The sequence below is a fragment of the Haemaphysalis longicornis genome, unplaced genomic scaffold (assembly GCF_048455015.1).
Source record: "Haemaphysalis longicornis isolate Haplotype H1 unplaced genomic scaffold, Haemaphysalis longicornis Haplotype H1 scaffold_8, whole genome shotgun sequence".
Classification (NCBI taxonomy): domain Eukaryota; kingdom Metazoa; phylum Arthropoda; class Arachnida; order Ixodida; family Ixodidae; genus Haemaphysalis; species Haemaphysalis longicornis.
The window spans coordinates 46,443,674-46,466,307 of record NW_027526445.1 but is presented as its reverse complement, the minus strand read 5'-3'; the positions used below and the strand labels follow the sequence as shown (position 1 = coordinate 46,466,307).

The 22,634-nt window shown below is 49.3% G+C and overlaps 1 protein-coding gene across 3 annotated transcripts in view; it reads left to right on the top strand.

Annotated features, from left to right (window-relative positions):
- Positions 1-22,634, top strand: part of LOC144150127 (papilin-like) — a 247,241-nt gene that overhangs the window by 203,166 nt on the left and 21,441 nt on the right. For 2 of the 3 annotated variants that reach the window (XM_077681954.1, XM_077681953.1), the window contains exons 28-35: positions 181-360; positions 1,730-1,939; positions 2,473-2,643; positions 5,483-5,695; positions 8,326-8,502; positions 11,415-11,459; positions 15,698-15,871; positions 18,746-19,038. In XM_077681954.1, coding sequence (XP_077538080.1) covers positions 181-360; positions 1,730-1,939; positions 2,473-2,643; positions 5,483-5,695; positions 8,326-8,502; positions 11,415-11,459; positions 15,698-15,871; positions 18,746-19,038 — 1,463 coding nt within the window. The remainder of the gene's footprint in view (positions 1-180; positions 361-1,729; positions 1,940-2,472; positions 2,644-5,482; positions 5,696-8,325; positions 8,503-11,414; positions 11,460-15,697; positions 15,872-18,745; positions 19,039-22,634) is intronic. The other variant, XM_077681955.1, reaches the window with a different exon arrangement.

Here is a 22,634-nt window from a genome sequence, read left to right as displayed (position 1 = left end):
TGATCCCTCTCCTCCAGAGGAACACTGGGTGACTGTTTGTTCCTTGCCAATCCGAGAAGTTTGCCTTTATCGTGAATGCACCAAGCACCCAGCATCAAGTGTGCTTACGTTCTCACCAGTTCATACTGCCAGAGAGGAATGAAACCCTCTTGCCCACCCTGTGGTTGTTGCTGCCTGCAGTGTCCCGAGACGTGTGTGCCCAGCCCAAGCAGGAGGGCCCCTGCACTGGGGCCATCGTGCACTGGTACTACAACATGGCGGCCGGCCGCTGCGAGCAGTTCTACTATGGCGGCTGCCAGGGCAACGCCAACCGATTTGAGACCAGACGCGACTGCGAGCGTGCCTGCATCTCCTCTGGGGGTCAGTGCCCTCTCTCCTTCTCTTCTTCACCTCTTGCAATCTGGATGTGCTCGGATTGGATCCAAATTGGATTGGATCCCCTCCAGATTGGACCCAGCTACTGTATTTACACGATTGTAGGTCGACCTTTTTTTCAAATTTGACAATCCAATGTTGGGGGGGTCGACTTAGAATTGAAATTGAACCACGTACTGCTGGTAACGGCAAGAGGAATGGGAAATCGGGGGTGCTACGAGGTGGGGACAGCTTTGCACCCTCGTCTCCATGGCTATGGTCTGAGCGTAGCATATTAATTTACCATTGCATACATTCTGGTGTCAATAAAGGTGATGCCGACTTTGGAAGTTGGCGTTCCCGATCTGTGCCCTTTGTCCACTGTACTTAAGATAGACTAACCTCCCACCATCGCGTTCGGAAGTGTACTGAACAATGTGATATGATTGTGACTATTGTTAGCACCGTGCGTTGAATCAAGGGATTCGCTAATACTCATTTTGTTTATTAGAAGCGAACACAATGCGCGTAACGTACTCACTAATAAAAGGTAATCGCGCGCGGCTGCTTCCGTCAGCCGTCATGTTTGTTTTGGGGTCACGCGGCAGCGGTGCAATTTGAGCGCTGCAATTTTGGGGGGGGGGGGGGGGTTGACCTACATTTGAGTCGATTTACAATCGTGTAAATACGATAGGTTGGTAGTTTTGAGGTCCAGTACTCCAACGGTTTGAGGGTTGTTTTGAATGATAACGCCCAGCCTAGGCGTGACAAAAAAGAGGTCTCGGTCACACGAAGGGCAGTCTGAGGGGGAGGGGGCCAACAAATTGGAAAAGGATCCAGGTGGCAGAAGACCGTGGGAGGAGGTCACCTTTGCCAGTGGTTGCTACACTTCAGGGAAGAATGAGATGGCTGTTGTGCGACTGGGCACTGGCTGCAAACCATGGACAGAACATGCTTCGTGGTGTATGTTCGCATTGTAGTTCTTTTGAACTAAAAATAAACCCTGCATTTTTTTTTCTTGATTTTTTTGCCAGCCATGTTTTTAAATTTTTGGCAGAGGTTCAATTTTTCTTGCTTTATATTATCACCCATAATCATAACTTGGCCGCCCTGCACTAGCCGTCCTCATTTCCTTTCACTGATTTTACTTTAACTCTTGATTACCCATTTTAGTATTCTTTTTTGCATATCTCCGAACCACTTTTCGGCACTGTTTGCCCTAGATGGCCTTGTGCTGCAAAAAATCCAACCATCATAATCATCATCATGGAGTTTGTTATTGACTAAGCCGCTGGTGTCTTTCTGCGTGCGTTGAGCTGAAAGCGCATTGTCGTTGTGACAATTCGCATTACCCGCTGCCACGTTGCCGTCACAGGCCGCAACGTCTGCATGCTGCCCCAAGAGGCCGGGAACTGCGTGGACTTCCGCGAGCGATGGTACTACAACGCGGAGGAAGGCCGTTGCCACCGCTTCTACTACGGCGGCTGCGACGGGAACGCCAACAACTTCGGCTCGCACCTCGAGTGCGAGCAGGTGTGCAGGCAGCCTGCTCCCACGGACGTCGCAGAGGAAGAGTTCCGGCTCGGTGAGTGGGAATGGGGAGTTTCTGAGTGACGTTTGATGGGATTGGCTGCATCACTTCCAGGAGAAGGGACGAGGTGATCGCTAAGGGTCGTCACCAGTTTTATCACCCCACAGCTCATTTTAGTGTGATCTCAGGCTCCTACTATGTCTGTAGTGCGAATGTGGAAAAATTGAATTCAACAAACGTCCAGCATTGTCATCATTGGAGGACCGAGAGAGGAGGTGAAAAACAAGGGGTGGGAAGTACAAGATGATAGAGAGTTCGAAGCAGGAGCAACAGGAGACACTTACCTCTTGAAGATATTTGCAGTGTAGCAAGAAGATACGGGGCCTATTTTTTTTTGCAGAAAGAAGTCTTCCGTCGCTGCATTCCTTGCTGAAATCCAAGTTTAGCAACACCTTCAGCTCATTCAGTCGCCCCACAGGCGTGGCTAACTTCTTGGCAGACAAATATCGGCATTCAATCGCCCTTCCGCAATCTCTGCAAACTCCGGCCAGCTCAACGGCAGCTCTCTGGTTGTTTCTTCCCAACAGAGTTCTGCTTCATGGCCAGTGAGGCTGGTCCCTGCAGGAACATGGAGGTGCGCTGGTTCTACGACAAGGAGGATGGTGTCTGCCGCGAGTTCTACTACGGCGGCTGCCAGGGCAACCGCAACCGCTTCAGGACGCACCGCGAGTGCGAAGAGAAGTGCTACCGCGCAAAGGGTGAGTGCAGCAATGGAAAGAACGCTTCACATCTCCGAGGACGGGTCAACTGAGGGAGTGCACTGCAAATGTGGGGTGCGTTCTATTTCTGGACAGATGTGCCAGTGCCACCTTGTTCTCTTTTCTCTTCAAGAACCAGTAAACTTTGGTTGTTCTTGCCAAGTTCAGGCATACCTTTTAAACTCCCTGGGTGTACGCTAGAACCCCGCTGGCACGTCCCCCGGACTTGCGATGACCCGCTTCTTACAACAGGTCACCGCGGTCCCGGCAAACTACCCATAGAAACAATGCAATAAAAACCCCGATAATGTGACGCTCGGGTGTACGCGGTCCGTGGGCGGTTCCTGGTGCAGATAAACTGGCTTTTTCACCATATTTTACACCACTTCGCCACCTTGTTGCGACCTTCATTCTTAACCCCCATTTGATGCTGCTTGATGTGCAAAGATTGTGGGCTAACGTACGGGATAGCAGAGGACCCCAGCTAGCTTTGCTAGAGAACGCTACGTGCCGTACACTAGCCCTGCGGAATCCGAAGACTCACGCACGGGTTCGAGTACTCACATGCGGTAGACAGGCTCCGGCAATCCAAAGTGAGGCTTTATTGCCTGGCAGATACAGTGCATACACCAGACAACACGACTATCGCTCGCGGGGAGACAGTGGCTCCTGTCGCTCGCTCAAGCCGTTGGGCTCAGACCTTGATATCCGTCATCACGGCCGCGGGAGCAGGGGAGGCATCCCGAGGCGACCGATCAGGGCAGAATCTCTCGGCAGAGTCCTTGGAGCCAACTGGGTTCACCGTCATCGGGGCATTCGGCGTAGGCACAGCCGAGCCAACCGACTCCGACCAAATCGCCCAGTCGACTCCCTGCCAGAGCGCTCGTTCGTCCCACAGGTCAGCTCGGAGGGGAGAGGAGGTCTTCCCCAGGTCGGGGAGAGGGTGGCGCGAAGGAAGGTGGCAAACTGGTCCTCCTTCCCCCGCGCCCTCGCGCGCACGTTCACGGCGAGCCGGTTCGGCGCGTTGCGCGGGGTTATGAAAAGGACACGACCTACGTGACGCGTCGGCTACCCAAAATGGCGGCTCCCAGCTCGCGGAAACATGTGCAGGTGAGGCATAAGGAAACAAGGGTCCCCACAAGGTCCGCATGAAGGCAAGACCAATTGCTGAAAGGATGTAAGCAAGCAGGCAGGTACTCATTAGCGGGAGTTAACCTTCATCGGCCCTACGTGGAAGCAGTACGCCAACGCGCCAACCGTGAGAAGCCATAGTTCAGAATATCTGCTAGCGAAACAACAGTTTAGACTCGTGTGAAACAGTGTAAGCAGTTTACGCTTGCCCAGTTTAGATTAAACGCGGTTACTTCTGCCTGCGCCACTCGCCCGCGTTGTTGACTGAAAGTTTGACCATGTTGATCAGTCGTATCAGAGATCAGACATCTCCCGTTCAGTTCTGGGCGAGTTTCATCATGGCGCCGATGTTGTAGCTTTATCTAACCCTTTGTGAGCCTGCTCTATGCCGACATATTGTGCAGACGAGGGGGAACTGTGATTGGCTTCTTACTGACTTACTGAAACGTCACTTCACGAGTTGAGGAGGAGAGCCTCGGTGAAACCGTGACTGCATTTGTTTTTCTATTTGCCGATATTGGGCAACGAACCGGGTATGCATTGTTTGTTTATCAAGGTTCCACGTTTATATAAGCACACACACAACAAAATTTTTTTGAACATCTCTTCACAACCTCTTTAAGCTCTACCTGGAGGGGAGGCAAAAATACTGTAGATTCAAAATGGCAGCTAGGCTTAACCATTCACAACCGGGACCTTGTTTCAATTAAGCTCTACCTGGAGGGGAGGCAAAAATACTGTGCATTCAAAATGGCAGCTAGGCTTAACCATTCACAACCGGGACCTTGTTTAAATTGAGCTCTACCTGGAGGGGAGGGAAAAATACTGTGCATTCAAAATGGCAGCTAGGCTTAACCATTCACAATAAAGCTGGGAATCTTTGGGGATTTGTCATCGCTACCTTGTAGTTAACATAAGCTACTGTGCAAGCCGGGGTGATATACTTACTAGGGTTTACTCTAATAGTCTTGCTTTCTTGCCTATCATTGCCCTTGGCCTCCTCTGCCTAACTGTTCACCAGGGTCCAAAAGTCTGATGCCTAAATCGATGATTGTGCTTTCCTTCTTTCTTTCTTTTTTTGTTTTCAAATTCAAGTTAATTTTTTTTTCAGGACGTGTCCAAGTGTAAAAATTTGAGCAAGACCTGACTGGTCCTCTGCTTCTTCTACGATTCGTTCATAGCAGTAACCTCTTCAGTGAGGTGTAGACACACAACACAATCTAAGATGATGGAGTGGAATATATAACCCGAAACGGGGACACAAATGTCAACATTTTTCCGGTAGCACATAGCCCGGAACTCTTTCCAATGGTGCTTCTCATGTTATGCTGCCCAAGATGTAGTACTTGGCTATAAGTCATAGCAGTAATGACAATGAGCCAGAGATGGCCAGTGAGAAATGCTGACAGAAAAGCTTAGCAGTAAGATGTGCATGTCTCTTTTTCTACAAATGCGGCAAATGCTGTATTTGTGCAGCAACTATGCAGCGCAAATGCAGCAACTATGCTGCACAACCACCTGCACTTAACTTGACACATGGGCCCAAGCCCTACTGATACTAGTGCGTTGTCTTATTGATGCTTGAAAGCACTGGAGTCCCCAAGTTATTTTTTAAATGTGTGCTTCTGGGTCGCTTGATTGGGCAATTTGAACACAGGCATTCCAGACCTGACGCGTTGTTTGTTCCCTGGTGCTATTCCCCTTGCAGACCTGTGCACCCTGCCCAAGGTTCCGGGTCCGTGCAGCGGCCAGTTTGTCCAGTGGTTCTACGATCCCGAGACGGACCGGTGCCACGAGTTTGCCTACAGTGGCTGCCAGGGCAACGCCAACCGCTTTAACGACCGGGAATCCTGCGAGGGGCGCTGCCGCAAGGGGGCCCCACTGCCCACCGAGCAGCCTGTGGACCGTGTCACGCCACTTGGTGAGCCTGTGTTCCTGAATTGCTATTTTTTCTGGTGCTTTGCTTTTATCACAGGGCCAGTTGCCCCCAGTGCCAGTGTGCTAGTGGCAGAGCATTGGTCGTGTCAAAACAACCCACGCTCAACACTCTGCTACTGACGTGTCAGAAATGAGAGCGCAAACTCAACCAAAAGTCATCCTTAATTTGGGCTCCTGGAATGAGGAACCACACTGGTTTCTCTTTGAAATAAAGCCCTTTTATTACTACTACTAGTTGCCTAATCCAGTGTGCTAGCGGCTTAACTGTGGCAGAGCTTTGGTCGTGTCAAAACAACCCACGCTCAACACTCTGCTACTGACGTGTCAGAAATGGGAGCGCCAACTCAACCAAAAGTCATCCCTAATTTGGGCTCCTGGAATGAGGAACCACACTGGTTTCTCTTTGAAATAAAGCCCTTTTATTACTACTACTAGTTGCCTAACCAAATGTGCTAGTGGGTGAGCCGTGGCAGAGCTTTGGTCGTGTCAAAACAACTCACGCTCAACACTGCGCTACTGACATGTCAGCAATGGAGCACCATTATTCATGAGTAATGTGAGCATTATAATTAAAGAAATAGCACTCAGGTAGGAAGCACATTTCCACTGAGTGGCCTCTTTGCTTTGTGATGCATTGGTGCATATATGTGCCAAGTCATAGCAGTCGGAAGAAGCATAAAAAGATGCAAAGGGTATGGGTTTTTTGTAGCGTGAGCTACACTGGCCGAGGTTGAGCAGTTTCGCGTGGCTCTTGGAGAGCCGTGCTGCGCATGTGCGAGGAGCAGTACGTCACACGGCGCCCAGAATGTTGCTCGCTGCCCGGCGTCTCTCACACACCCCACGCGCCCAGCGTCTTCGCCAACCTTCGTTCCGCACATGGCGGCCCGTTCCACTTGGTGATCATGCGAGGGTGAACAGTGGCTTAGCCGAGCTAAGCCACTGCTAATTATTTTTATTATCCATCCCTAATTTCCAATTCTAAAAAACACCTTTTTACTGGTTAGACAAACCTCAAGCCATGGCCAACCCCTTCAGTATTACGTGCCATTACCAAATGGAAAAGAAGGAAAGGCTAAAGGTGGACGTATTAAATAGGTTCCTGCCTTTCACTTAGAAATATTTGTTGGAGACGTGTAGTGATGATGCCTCCGTGAGCAGACTAGGCATGCTATTGAGAGAAGCAGTGATTAGGTGGTTATCAAGGTGTGCTTCAACTAAGTTTCCCTTTGCTTGACGATGCGAACGTGGATGTGTGCTGAGTCATAGCAACCAAGAGTGGACGAAAAAAAATTGTAAGGATGATAGGATCATGATAATAGTGGGAGAACACATTCAGCAATTGGACACTTATAGTTTTGCAATCACTACACCCTGATGAGTGCTTCGGTTAACCATTTGTTTTCAATTTTTTCTTTCCAATTTCTTTTCTAATTTGTTTTCTCATTTGGCTTGAGACAGCCTTGTACAGTTTAACCTCATCATAACTAAGTTGAAGGGGCATCGCGATCTGCTTGTCCTAAGCAATATTTCGTTATATCTGTAGTGGGCATCTACTGCAAATATTATGCACTGTACCTACCCAAGACAAATAGCGGGTGAAACTGCATCTCGCCGCATGGCGGTACACAACAAAATAACCGCCTTCCGGAGATAAAAAGGAGAAGCCACGTACCTACTTTATTGCAGTTCTAAATACAGAACTGATATTCCAAACAGGCTTAGCTGCAAAGTACGCAATGAGACGTTGATGCATCTTCTTGATACAAATGATGACTCACTCAGCTCCAGGTCCGATGTGAGGGCTTTTATCGTAGCTGCCTCCTGGTCTAGTGTTAAGTCTGTCTCGTTTCTCGCCAGGTGTGTTCATTTTGATCGAATCACACGGGCATCACGATAAAAAATAAGACTGAAGCACTCCACAGAAACATGCACATGACTTCAAGAATGCAGATCCCATGGCACACATTGGTGAGTGACAACAGGTGCAGGCAGGCACGCTGGGGCCATGTGCGCCGCATGCATTGCCTGCGTGGTGTGTGCAGCGAGAAGAAAGTAGGAATGGCCTTGCGGGGGCAGCGAACGCGTGGCATGCCATCCTGCTCTGCACGTGTTGCTGAAGGATGCATGCCGGGAGTTTTGAGCTGCTAAATAAAGCTGTCACCTTGCACACCATCACACATATCCGCATTGCGCCATTTCTAAATTGGCTCAAAATTGCATTTCCTCTTGAAATTTGTCCGTCATATCCCGTAGCGGGCAAATTTTATCTCATTAAAATAAGGTTTTAAATACATCGCTTTCTATGGTGACTTCCGAAGGTAATTACGATGTGCTCATTGTATCCATTATTTTATTATAGAACGTCTCGTTGTAACGAGGTGTAACTCTAATTAAAATAGTTTTTATAATAATAGATTTCTTATTTTTATAGTTTCTGTGTTTTTTGTTTGTCTTTGTTTTATTGTTTCAAAGAGGGATGCGGTAAAAACCGCATCCTTCTTTCCTGAAGAATGTGCGGCACAAAGAAGGAGCTTTGTCCAAGTCGTCTCCAGCTGACATCGAATTGCCGTCTTGCTAAAGAGCGCCTTCTTTTCCTGACCTCCTTCCCTGCAGATGCGTGCGCCCAGCCCAAGCAGCCTGGCCCCTGCTACGGTGTGCTGCCCATGTGGTACTACGATTCGTACGCCCGTGAGTGCCGCAACTTCACCTACGGCGGCTGCGAGGGCAACGACAACCGCTTTGAGTCCCGAGAGCTCTGCGAGCAGCGCTGCACCAACTTCGTGCCACCCGGTGAGCGCTGCATGCTCGTTCCCTGCTCGACGTTGCGCAGTTATTCAGTCATGGTGGCTGGTCATTTAGGAAGGAGGGGGTGTGGCGTTATTAATGCGAAAACATTAAATGCTCCATTGAGTGAGTGTTTGTGTCAGCATTGGTGTCTCTAACAGTGAAATGTCGGCTCCTCGGCCACGCGAGTTTGAAGTGAAAAACAAATCAAACAAAAAACAATTAGGGGCCGTGGCTGCGGTTGCTCCCCTTTCATGCGTGCACGCGGGTCGTACTATAATGTCCTTCGTCCTGGTGATGTCGAGGGGGAGGAGAAGCGAACGTGGAAGTCTAAGAGCATGCATTTGGAGCCGAGGTTAACTATTTCGTCTTCAAAGTCGAATTGAATAATGACGGCACAAATAAATTGAAATTCAATTTCCCAAGAGTAAGATTTGCGGGTAATTCGAAACTACAAATATCGGTACTTCGCTTAACACCTGCAATGGGTATGTGTGCCTAATGCTCCAGGTCTGACTCAAATTAACGTGTGCTAACCATCTTTTTGGAAACTGCCAGACATTTCTTTAAATCTAGAGGATAGACATTACGCTTAACCACCGTTCCAATATGCTGGCCAATGCAACCTTGGAGTAGGCATTTACCAGCCACCATTTTTAATCCCTCACAGAAAAAAAGGGGGCCACTACATTTGGCCACCTTAGCTATACTCCTTCTTGCTTCAGCAGCAAGATGGGCACCTCTCATATGGCCTGTGATAAGATAGGGCACCTTGGGCATGCAGCCTTTGTGCCAAATGCAAGTGATAAGAGAACTTCTCTCCGCCGAATGCACTCCCCTGCCATTCAATCAGTCTATTGTAGCCTCAAACCCGGCTCGCTTTAAAGGGGCCCTGAAAGGCGTTTTGAGCACACTAAATTGACTAGCGCAATCGTTAGATTGGGTCGTCAACATCGTCTGTGCCAAGTATTAATCTTTTACGCGCAGCGGAAAGCTCACACTTTTGTTGCAAAGTTTGTCGCTTTTTTCTCACCCTTTCCTTCGTGTTTTTGGACGCCGCCATCTTCACATGTCTACATCATCGATTCCCAGATGTTCGTCATGAGCTAGACATCCTGCTATTGGGCGGCTTTTTCACGCACTTCCGGCAAAGAGATGAGTCATCTGCTCAGCGTCGGCTCGCCGGCTGATCTGCCGGCGGAGTGCCGGAGTGCTTTGACATTTTACGACAAACGAAACAAGTGTAAACAAACGCTTAACCGTTTGTATTGAATGCAACAGGGCCATAACACGACGTGGATTTTATCTTACGTGAGTGCGTTCCATAAAGAAAGCGTTGAAGCCCCGTGGCACTTCTTTCTTGCAATCGCAGAGAACGCCCTGAGCCGAATGCCCGGGTTTGACGCATACATTTTATTCAACTTCCAAACAATCCAGAGATGCATTTCGAACGAACACAACGTCACAACATGCGTTGCAAGTCCGAACCGCGATTGACAGACGATAGGTTGCCTCCTCCTGCCCCTCGTAAATTCGGCACTCACCTCGCGCGTGGTTTGCGGGGACGAACAGCAAGTCACTTAACTCTGGTACACAAGCCGAGATGGCTTTTAGCCACGCACACTGCACAAACGCCATGCGAGGTTGAGTCGTACGCCGCTTGAGAAAGATAATCCAGACCATGGGAAGCACTATCCACCCGCAGAAGCACAACGTCGCATTTCATCGCGAAACAAAGGCGTCCACATGACAACAAACACCATCGCCTCCTGTAATGCCAAACGCATCTCGCACTTCCAAATGGGAGTGAGTAGTATGCCTGCAGTGCCCATATGCCGCGAGGTGGGGCCCCAAGCTGAACCGGGATCACGCAACCGTAACTGACTTCTAGAGCGGTTTGTGCCTTGTTTCTAGGGCAACCGATGTTTGATATTGTCAAAGAAATGGTGCTCGCTCCAGCGCTAGAAAGCTCAGAGCCGCGGAGGAGCATGTTTTGGCAACGTTGCCGCTCTCCACCACGCGTCGCCCCAAGCTGAACTGGCGTTTTGTGCACGGGTTCTGTATCGGTTTAAAATGTCTTTTTCACATGCCGCCGCCAGGAATTACCACCGCCACAAAATAAGACCCGGCACCAGCGGGGCCACGTCTGATACGGCGCTTTTTGGATAAACAGTGCGCTGTGCATCCAAGGGAGCGAGTGCAGGATCCTCCCCGTGCGGCTGCGAGTGTGCCGCCGATAAAGAGTCGCGTGCCGCCGGTAGCAAAGTTCTGCAGCAACGTACACCGCGAAAGGGCAAGGCCAGGCCGCCGCACACATGCGGCCAGATTTTTCGTTCGCTTTTCCAGCCTTGAGCGGAGAGCGGGATTCATGGTGTCAAAAAAGCTTGCCCGTAGCAGACGGCTGTGTGAGCAGCGCAATAGCGGAAGTACGTCACCGCCGAGGAGCGCAGCATCATGGGAGGGAAGGCTCACTCGCCGTCAATAGCGGAGAGGAAGTTGAAAGGAGGAGGAAACGCGGCGCGACGATAATACGTGGTTTTTGATTTACGATTTCTCAGCTAATACTCATCGCTTCAACAAAATTTTTGCGGGAGGATTTTGCTAATACATTGCTTTATTTGGTTACATGTACATCCACGCATCGGCGGAAGGTATTTCAGGACCCCTTTAAGTTCGTCAAACGAATTATGTGCCCACCGCCTGGGTTTTCAATGAGTTTTTAAAACACTGTCTCTTTCTAGGAAGCGAAGCGCACTGCTGCATGCAAAGCACGTGTACGTCTCACCGCCGGCTTCAGGCTGACTTTGCCACATTCACTACTGCTTTTAACTTGGTGCATGTTGAAGCTTGTGTCGATGATGGTGATTGAATTGTCCTGTTCCTGACGTATTTTTATTTCTCCCTTCTCCCTGAAATAGTCCCCCCCAACCGACGCACCCCTAAACCTGGACGTATTCCCAAAGGTAACCTCTCCCTTCTCCCACGCTGATTCCATCTACATCAGCGCATTAAAAATGTGCTCTGTGCACTTTTGTAAAATCTCCTGGCTTTTGTAGAATAGTAGTTTTAGTTGCTTGCAATGGTGTTGGTAATGTGTGCATGACACCCAGTGCACCTTTGCTGTGACTTATCTCTGACCATGGTGGCAGTCCTTTTGTGTTTCCCTAATGCATTAACCGTTCCTCTCGGAGATTGTATTATTAACAGTTTGCCTACATCATCTGCTGCCAGTTGTCTAGCATTTCTTTTTAATCCTAACTGCGCTTGTTCTAGTGTTCATGCCTCTGCATAGGTGCATACTACTTGATTTGTAGTCAGTATGCTCTTCGCCGTATTTACTTTGTTGCAAAAGATGGCATCTCTTAATTGCTCAAGGCAGAGATATCGTTCATTCTATTTCCACAGCACCATTACCTTTTTTTTCAGCAACCTTTCTCGAACTCGTTTCAGGCCAGAACTGGGATGTGCGTACTTTCGTGGGCGAGGGGGAGGGGGGGCTGTGCAGACTCATCACTCTGTAAAACTTTTAAGTCCCCCATAACCTAGTTTATGTTAACATAGTGAAAACAATTAGTTAGAGTGAAAAAAGAGCTACAGTGGAGCCCTGATAATTAGGGGTGTGCGAATGCCGAATAGTAGGGGTGTGCGAATATTCGAAACTTCGAATATTCGATTCGAATTTTTTGGTATTCGATTCGATTCGAATGACACTTTTATGGTTCGAAATATTCGAACCACCCAAAACTAAAAAAAAAAAAGAAAATTGGAGCGTGTCTCAGCAGCAAAGTGGCGAAGCATATACACGGCGAACGGTACGTGCTTTCGCAGACTGTATCGGGGTTGTTGTTTTCTGCTCGCGAAAACGCTCTGCGCACGCCCAACGCGCGCTGACACCGCCGGGAAACCACTCCCACGCTGCGCGCGGCGCGGCCGGCGGCGTCAACATGGCGTCGGCTCCAGCCGCGAAGTGGCGCAGGCGCTCGAGCGACCGCTTCTAACCGCTCTTTAAAATGCGGCTCAAGGGAGACACGAAGTTGCTTGTGCGGTAAAGGAGCTGATAATGCATGCGAAAACGGTACTATAAAACATCATCCGCGCCGCTAGAAAGCGCCCGTAAAATATTTGCCGTGGTGCTAAGCCTAACCATCTCCGGCGGAGCCAAGCCGGCTGTCTCGATCTCATCGCAAGTAGTCAGGCTCCTCCATTCTGCCGCGTGCGTCGTGAGTCATTTTCTGACCGAGGTAGGCGCTACTGCGGGCGCGAAATCGTCGATGCGGGCGTGAAAATACACCGCTCGCAGAGCCGAGGCGAGCGAATCGCGTGCAAAAACGCACCATATATGCGGTTCACGCTTGACTGTTGCGGCGTGTAGCGAGCTTGGGCACAGCAAGTGAGGAGACGAGCGCGAAGCTTTACGTGCTCCAGAAAGGACTGCTTTGCGACATGGGGGTTAAAAAAAGCAGAAAAAATCATGAATTTCTTCACGCGAAAGTAAGAGAAGAAATAAACGAAAACTTTTTTCAGCGCTCAATTTTTTGGTCTGTGTTGGTTCATACGAATTTCGGATGATACGAATATTTTTCGCGGTCCCGCGAGATTAGTATCATCGAGATTTTACTGTATCAGCGCGCGGCAATGTGCACGAGCTCGAGCATGCCAGCCACTAGTGTCTCAAGTGAGCGGCTGTTTTCGGTATCTGGTGGAGTCGTGACGAGCAGAAGGTTGTCACCGCTCCCCGAACATGTCGAGCAGTTAACCTTTCTCCATGTTAACATTTAAGTGAGTGCAGACCTTAACCTGTTCAGTGCAATGGTATTGTGTAATTTCTAATTTTACTTAGTATGATTTGTTGTGCAATAAAGTTGCAGTTTTTGTGTCTCTAGATGGTGAAAACTTTAATTTTACAAAAAACAATAAGTATTCGTATTCGAAAAATATTCGAAAAATATTCGATTCGATTCGAACTTTGTTTTTATTATTCGAATTCGCTTCAAAATTAAAAAATTGATATTCGCACACCCCTACCGAATAGTAACTTTCAAATCGAATATCGAATTGAATTTGCAAAAAAAAAAAGCTGAGTATCGAATCGAATATCGAATATCAACTTTTTTTTTACAGGCCTCGATTTTTTACACATTTTTGTGCAAAAGCAGACGCAACTTCACATGTTCAGGAGACATGGCATTGTTTTTCAACCCGGAAAACGCACTTTTGAACTCGCGTCGGCGGTACTCCAGGAATCCGAAGCGGGCACTATACGCATTTGGATTTAAAAAAAAGAACCCTTCCACTAGAATTGCTGTAATGCAATCATAGGGAACGACTATAGAGCGCTCCGTAACTCAGAAGCGAGCCCTTTGCAGGCATGAACAATAAGACATGAAAACACGGCACAACCACAATCATGGGCCACGATGAGGCAGTTCTTCGGAAGCACATGTGCAACGCGAAGCATGAATAATGCATAGCGAGAGGAAAGCTTGCACTACAGTCGTCGTGGACAAGCCTGCGCTATCCACTGTGGTCTAAAAAAACAAGTAAACATGCAGTAACCATACACCAACTGCACTAAAAACAGCTAGAACCACTTTTGATTTCAAATTAACATAAGTGCTGTCAAAACGGCGGCGGTCTTTACCAGAAGCTGCTCTAGCATGTAAACATCCAGTCGCAGAATTCAAAATGGCGGCCTAAGTCGGCGTCAACGGCTTGAAAAAAAGATCACATCAATGCAATCGCAGATTACTCCGTGCAGCGGGATAAAATTTATGGCCTCTGCAAGGCGCACTTGTCGAAAGTGCGGTTAGGATGAAACTTGCCGAGTAGACGGTGTAGCAGCAGTGCGTTAGCGTGCGCCGACGTCTCTCGTTTTCGTGAAGCCAAGGAACATTCGGAAACTCCACTCGACTATTCGAAAAATTGAATAGTGGATATTCGATTCGTGAATCAAATTATTTGCGGAAGCACTATTCAATTTGTATTCGAATATTCGAGTATTCGCACACCCCTACCCATAATACGACTTTCAAGGGACCGTGCAAAAGCGTCGTATGACCGGGGTGTCGTATGATCACGGTAGGGGTAAATGCCGCCCTAGTCGACGGTGTAACGTGACAGGTGAGCTAAAAAAAAGTACTATATTTAGTGTGTTCTTGCATAATTTGTGAGCCCCTAGCTAAAATTTAGTTTTTTTAAAAAAAGAAGTGCCTATTTTGGGTCACCCTCCGATCCACGGCGTCTGCGCTAGGCTGCCAGCCTTGTGCCGCGTGGGCGCAAGATAAATTGGGAGGCCGAAGCGGCCGAGCAAATTGAGAGGGGAAAAGGTGAGAGTGTGGAACTGCCAAGGGCAAACAAACCAAACTATAGTACAAGGCAGTGATTGAAAAAAAACGTGGGAAAGTAAGGAAAACAGGGCAACAACACGTCTTTGAAAAACACTGATAAGCAGAGATCAGAGAAGGGGAGAAAGGGGAGAGGGAGTGTCGTGAGAGGAAGAAACTTTGATCAAGTGGGCGAGGAAAGCGAGTGTTGGGTTGCATCACCGTGGGGTTGAGTCGTACATGTTTTTACGTTTGCCGGCGCAATGCTAGCTTCAAATGTACGACCCACGAGCCACCTGGACTTTGTCTTCGCGCGGTTGGCGTGTTGGCGTTCTGCTGCCGCGTGGGGCCATCGAAATTTAACTACCGCCTGCCAGTACCCGCCTGCTTGCTTGCATCTCTCCAGCAAGTAGCAAGTGGTCTGGCCTGCCTGCGGGGCTTTGCACATTGAGCAACGTCAAATGGGGGTTTAGAATAAAAGAAGGTCGGGACAGGGTGGCTAATTGGTGTAAAAGATGTCAGCGTAAGGCCGTGGGACGTATCATCAGGGTTCCACTGTAGAAAGCAGGAGAACAGACAGTGTGCAGATCAGCTTGCACGCCAGATGTCATCTGAAGCTTATTTAGGAAAGCGTTGAGTGTGACGTGTAAGCGACAGTGACGAAGGAGTGAATGGACCTAGGGGAAGCGCTTGTTGCTCCTGCCCTTTGTTTTTGCCATTCCTGCTGGCTGCACTTGGCAGCTTCCATTCATCTGTGAGAGGCAGTAACAGAGAATTTCGACTGAACTTCTATGGGAGAGATTTTTGTTTGGCACGAGGTGCATGTGGCATGCCCCGTACATGACAGAAGAAAAAAAAAAACCCGAAACTTGTCGCAGCGGTGGTGTGCAAGATGATGGTGGAACCTGGCCAATGCCGTGAGGTGCATGCCCGGTGGTTCTACGACGCAAAGACGGGCCGGTGCCTGCCTTTCGTGTACACAGGCTGCGAGGGCAATACGAACCGCTTCAAGACGAAGGAGATCTGCATGAGCTTCTGCCAGGGGGTCACAAGTAGGTGGCGGCCGACGTAGCTGCTGCTGCTGCTTGCAATCACTGCTGACATATTTGCCCGATGAGGATGCTGTGCTTGCATGCCGTTTGTGGGGACTAGTCTTGCTAACCACAGCGTCGTCTGCCTTGCTGCTCGCGTGGGTCCGGGCATGCGTCACCACTTTGGCCAGGCATGAAAGTGGTGGTGGCACAGTCCCAGGGCATTCAAATGCAACTGCGATGAGTATCTGCAACGTAGCTGCTGAAATTTTATGGTTGACAGAGGTCCCGTCTAGGCCCTAACAGAACTCCTGAGCTCTAGGACTGAGCAGGGGTGAGAGGCTGAACCATGTTTAGAAACCGGCAACCGGAAAGACGTTCACTGCAGAAAACAGCAGTCGCAGGAGACAAACACAAAGTTTTTTCTTTTTTGCCGCACAAAGAAAATGTGTAGATTTTTGCCTATGGGGCAGATACCGGGTAACCTCAAGATTCACCGAAATAAGCTCAAAGAGATACATGTTGAAGAGTGATAGGCTTATAACCAGGAGGGAAGGGCTCTGAGGAGAATACGACACGTACAATCGTGATACATTGAAATACGAACCGCGGAGCATGGGGCTTTCAATACATACCGCGTATCCTGGTGACAGGACGCGTATGCACAGTGGGAACAAGTTACGAGCATTCGGGACCGACCTTGGTACGGAAAGACCATCGCCTTTCCATCCTTTCCATTTTCACTCTGTGCAGCGACAAAATTAGATAACGCGTGCACGACTGTGCGCCGGACGCAACGGTCAGACAAACCAAAATGCTCACATGCCCAACAATGGTTTTTCCATACCAAGGTTGGACACGAACTCTCGTAACGTGTTCCTACTGTGTACACACGGCTCCTCGCCAGGATGCGCGGCATGTACTGAAAGCCATGCGCTCCGTTCGTATTTCAGTGTATCACGGTTGTACACAAACAATGTGAAGCAGTTACATATAACATCAGAGTTTACACAAATTATATGTGCATTGGAAGAGGGCATTGGCTGCTTCTATGGTTGGGGTAAAATTTGCAAGTTGGGAACGAATGAAGCCGTTATTTGCCTTAGACAGGCAATGACTAATGGCGTTTTGAAATAATGGCGGGCGATAAACATAAAAATGACTGCTCCTTGGTCTACTGTTACGACAGGCCATTGGCAAACGTCACTACAGTGCTGTCAGTGCTTACCAGGAGGAAGCAAGTGACCTTGATAAGAGAGGTTTATCATGTATTCTAAAATCCACGGCTCACTCATTTGACGCATATAGTTTGCCAAGCAATTGGACTTTTTCCACGTAACGTTGGTACAAAATGGCCATCCTGGCTTTGTGGCGGGTTCTAGGTCAGAAACGAGTTATCAACTAAGTGGACTTGGACTTGAAGGAGGTGGTGTCTCATTAGGTAGTGGGTACATGTGAAGGAGACAGAAAATGCTAGAGTCCCTCAGCTGATGTCATGGAGGCACTTTGCAAAGTGCTGCTGGTGGCTGCAGTCCTTGCCAATTATAACAGAGTCACTTCCGACGCCAGCATCATTGCACCCTTGCAACGTTCTGCTGTGGCTCATATTGCTGCAATGTGTAGCTGGTAGTAATGAACCTGGACAAAGGAACTTCTCGGAAGGTAGAGAGGCCAGTATAATGTGCCCTGCTTCTTAGGGCTGTTTAAGGCTAGTCTGGTCAGCCGTTGTTTGTTTTTGTAAGTAAAGAGCTGTTTTGATGGAATGAGACACTCAATAGAGAAACAGACTCTCGTCGAACCATCAGTGGGAACGGCTCATGTAGGAGTGCGTGTAGAATAAAGATCAATCTCGAGAAAGGCTACATTATATACTTCAGCACAACAACACGTCGTCGTCACAGGTTTTCATTTGCCCCGATACTTGCTTGAACTAACGCTTTGAAGGCTTCAGCGTTCCTAATTTTTCTACTCTGTGCAACTTTTCTGAAGCTGATAATTTTTCTGCAAATTTGGAGCATCTCTTTTTTTTATTTTTCTGTTGTTTACTCTACTTGCCACCACCTGCTTTGGTAAGCACACTGAACTGCAGTGCTCTGAAAAAAAGAAAAGAACACTGGGTATTTTTATGCAAACGCATTGTGCAATCATGTTTTGCTGAATGGGCTGTGACTACCAAAACTCGTCTACTCATTACAACTTGGCTTAATAGCTTGTCGCTGCAAAATGACATTTATGTACCCTCGTTACAGATATCGCAAGCGTTGATGAATGCCTGACAGGGTTCTGCTCTGTGGTGCATAGAGTTTCACACTAGAGGGAAACGTGGAGCAAGTCTCTACACGAGCTGCCTTTCAATGAGGTGTCGTCGTGTCCTGTGCTCTGAAGTGTTTCATTTTTACTTGGCATGGCTTGCAAACAAACTTGGGAGTTGTCCGTGGCTGTAAAAAACCACAATACTGTTGCCAAATACTAGTTTTTTTATCAATACAAAAGTGTAACTGCTAAAATATTAAGTCAAGACGGATTTTTTAAAAAGCTTCGTGTAAGGCAAGCTAAAAATGTTGCTGTCATTGCTATCGGAGCGGGAAGAAGTAATGTTGGAGGCAAGGCTATGTAAAAATGAAACACGAGGTCTCTCCAGTTTATCATTTTTGACTGCCCATGCCTGCTTTAGAGCATTCTGCATATTTTTGCCAATAATATTTTGATTGCGGGAGCACTTCTAGACTGCCCGCACAGTGCTCAGAACTATTGACGTCTGGCAAGTAAGAGAGACCAACTGTGAGCTGTCATGGCGCCCCCCAGAGGTGCACGGCACGTCAGTGACAGTTCTCTTTCTAGTATATAGGGTATTAGTACGGAATTCTGTGGCCAGCTAACTTGCAAAACTCGCAGTGGACTCATCTGACTCTGAATTGGACGAGGACAAGGCGCGGATGGTGCCGGGGCTGCCACCAACGCCAAGGGAGCCCCCGGATTCGGGCGAGGGATTGGACCCGCGCATCAAGCCGACCATGACGGTCACACCGGTGCCGAACGAGGTGCAAGCGACGGAGCCGCTCCCGCGGCAGACGGCGGCCCCGGAGTGCCTGCCGTCCAACTGCGAGGAGCTCCAGTGCCCACTGGGCAAGAACCAGACGGTGGACCATCGGGGATGTGTCCAGTGCCGATGCAGTAACCCCTGCGAGGTGGGTGAAGGAAGAGTGGGTGGATGAACGCACCTCAGGCGTAGTAGAGTTTCATGCTAATATTGGCCGCGAGGCCCACCACTGGAAAGGCCGGCGCTGCGATCGTTTTGACGTCACTTGTAGGATCACCGTTCCTATCTTGCTGCGTAGTTGGCGTGCAGCGCGTGACACTTCGCTTAGGAAGCGCGTTCTAAAAGTATTTTCGTGTTAATTTCCTTCGTTTGAAGTTAATTCTCAGTGCGTCAAGCGCAGTTCGACCTAATGGTGACTGTATAACCGTATCAACTGTGGTAGATTATCCGCAACCACCATGAGCGTGCACTACGCATGCGACCGAAGCGTAAGCAGCGGCTTGTTCTAGACGATCGCCGAGTGAAGTTTCTAGATTTCCCTTGTTTGCAAGAAATGTATAAAGCAGGAAATCGTAAAGCGTTAACTGCTCGCAGAAGCACACGCACCCGCCGTGTCTGCCCGCACAGCCGACGGTGCGGCTCGGACCGACGCAGGTCGCGGCAGCAACAACTTGTCGCCGCTTTTTAAAATCACACAAGTCGTGGAAAAGAAGTTCCAGATTGGTGAAAGTGGATGTTAGTGTGATGAAAAATTCTGATAGGTAGTGTCACCAGCTGTGGTTTTCAAAGCGATGCTCAAATATCTGCCGCGATTTACGCCGACCGGCCACGGAGGTCGGTCCCGGCAGCGCCGACCCGTTCACGCACGGTGCGGCGATCGGCCGAAGGGTGGCTATGCTTGCGCGCAAGAATCGGCCGAGGCCGTGCAGGTATCTTGATCGTAGATCGCTTCAACGGAAATCACCGCGCTTTCAGAGTTCCCAGCGCGGTGAAACGTTCTGTTAGGGACTGTCACTTGCAACTCTAACGGCGATGAAATATCCGCTGCGACGCCAAGCCTAAAGTTCCCAACATCCGATTACGTGCATCCGTAGCCGGCTGCGAGCTGTTGGCGAAGGCCCTCCCGTCGCGCACGCGCGTGTTGCGTTTGGGTTCCTCTAACTTCTTCGGGGCCCCAAACACTCGGTTCTCCTATTCGAAATATCCCCATTACCCGAAATCATTAACGACGTGTTTCGCCTCGTACGCAGCGCCTCGCCTTCTGTGAGCAGTCGTGAGTTTCGAAATTGATGCTTGAGAAATGCCGGCTTATTGTAGCGTGTAATTTATAATTGCAGCGTGTAAAACACGCTGCAATTATAAATTACCACGCCGAGCACCTAATGAAAACTAAATATAGCCTTGTCCGAACCCGCTCGAAGGCGTTAAAAACTCGCGTTCATACCGTTCATACATTGCGGACAAGTCGCGAAAAGTAAACATCAGCCGTGCAGAGTACAGGCTACGGCAGTGATCGTAAATCAAATCCTGGCATGACTATAAAAACATCGTAGGGGAAATAGGCACTGATTAAGCCAAACTGCAGACCATAACAATACTTTTAAGCATGTGCGGCGAAGCAATCTGATCACCGTTCTCGCGTCATTCATCGGGCAATATACGAGCAGTTCGCGCGGTGAGATCATAAGTGAGCGACGCGTTTCCGTTGCTGTTACAAGGTGTTTGCTTGCACGCACATGTCCCGCCACAAGTATTTCATAATGAATTTACAGCGTACTTTTCTCGGCATCAGTTGCATCGTCCTTGGCGTTAGCTTGCTGCGTATGTAAGAGCTGTGGGTCGCGTTCGTAGCAAGTACCCAAACGCGCGGTGTCGCCGGGAACAAGCGAGTCGCTGATTGCTTGCCCGAATTATTTGGTTTACAGGCAACTTTTTTGGTAATTTGCATCAAATCCACAAGGAGCGGGCGAGACGGTGGCCACAACAAAAAAACACGCTTCCGCATACGCACGGTAAATGTGTTGTAGCAGACGACAACACGTTTCGGCGTCCTACAAGTGACGTCACTCGTAGGTGGCGCCACGGTATGTCCTCGAGGCCAATATACCAAAGGGAAATCTTCCACCACTGTCTATGCGAACCTTGCTTCAGCGGGCGTGCCGGCATGTACCGAGCGGGCATGTTCCACTTAACCCTGGCACATCTCTCGAACAGGCTGAAAAGTGGCCTGTCCTGTCTAACTCTCGTTCTTTTTTGTGCCGTGTTTTCGCGCGCTGGATTGTCAATCATGAACATTCACCAACTCGCCCAAATCACAGTCCTCTTGAAAAGTGGCCTCTGGTTGCAAAGAAAACAGCGGTATTATTGTAAAAGACTGCTTTGCGTGTTATCGATAGAATAGTGGTGCTCCAAATATACATTTGTGAGGAATTTTTTCAGAAGTTTCATTTGATGTAAGACAAACAATGAAAAGGTATGTAACCCTTCTTTGTTGACTTCAGCTTCAGGCGCAAAAAGAAGCCGTGTGGCAAGCCAGACCAAGTAGGAGAGGACGCTTCTAGCTTCTGTGGCGGCGCCCATGACGGCACGCCATTGCAGCAACAGATTCCTGTAGTATATATTTGTAGGAAACTCTGAAGCCTTGTTGTAAGCTTCGGGAGTGCTTTGAAGGTGGCAGCTCGAGACAATCACTGATGGTGATGAAGATGATGATGATTTCTAAGCGTAATGACGCCTCTTGTTCCACTCCCATTTTTCTGTTTACTCAGATTTTATGCACACCAATTCCTGTCGCTTTTTCACATTTTGTGGTTCTAAAAACGACAGCTCACTTTCCTTTGGCATCTGAATAGGTTTCTCACAGAGGTCGACTCTGGCTTTTCCAGCTGTATCTCTAATCAAACACCATTTATTTTAAGGAGCAGCTTTTTTTCCACTTCAACCATCCTAGGAATGTAGTGTAATAATTAAAGGTTTAATTTTTTAAATGCGAATGCATTTCTTAGTCGGGGGTTGTCGTGCTCCGTCGGCGTGCGCCTGCATTCCTCCAGCGTGAGCGCACGTCAGCGCGAGCGCACGTCAGCGCGCCTCGTAGTTCTGCCTTCGTCGTCTTCGTCGTCGTCTTTCCTCCAGCGCGAGCGCACGTGAGCGCGCGCCTCGTAGTTCTGCCTTCGTCGTCATCGTCGTCGTCTCGGCGCGGCTTAAATGCGAATGCATTTCTTAGTCGGGGGTTGTCGTGCTCCGTCGGCGTGCGCCCGCAGGTGTTAACTCTCCGCGCTCCTCCTCGCCCCTAGCAACAGCTGTGGCGCGCCTAGCAACCGGAGCAGGTGGTAGCTCGGGCGGGAGTAGCGGAGGGCAAGGGGAGAGGAGGAGCGCGCTCGGGCGTGTGAGGGCGCTCGCATCGCGGAGCTCGGGCGGAGTAGCGGAGAGTGAGTGGAGAGGAGGAGCGCGCTCGGGCGTGTGAGGGCGCTCGCATCGCGGAGCTCGGCGGGAGAGAGAGCTCACGCGCGGGGCGGGCGTGTTGCGCGGGTCTCTCTCTCCTCTCCGCGTACCCTCTCTCCGCTCGCTGCGCTCGGAAAATGTATATAAATGCAGTGGAGCACACGCCTCTCTCCGTTACTGCTTGCCGCAGCGCACTCATCGGTGCACCCAATGCATTCGCATTTCCGCACGATCCCCTTCGGGGAGGTGGGGGGAGTTTTTTTTGTTAGGGAAGAGCCATCACACCCTGTGCAATGACACTGG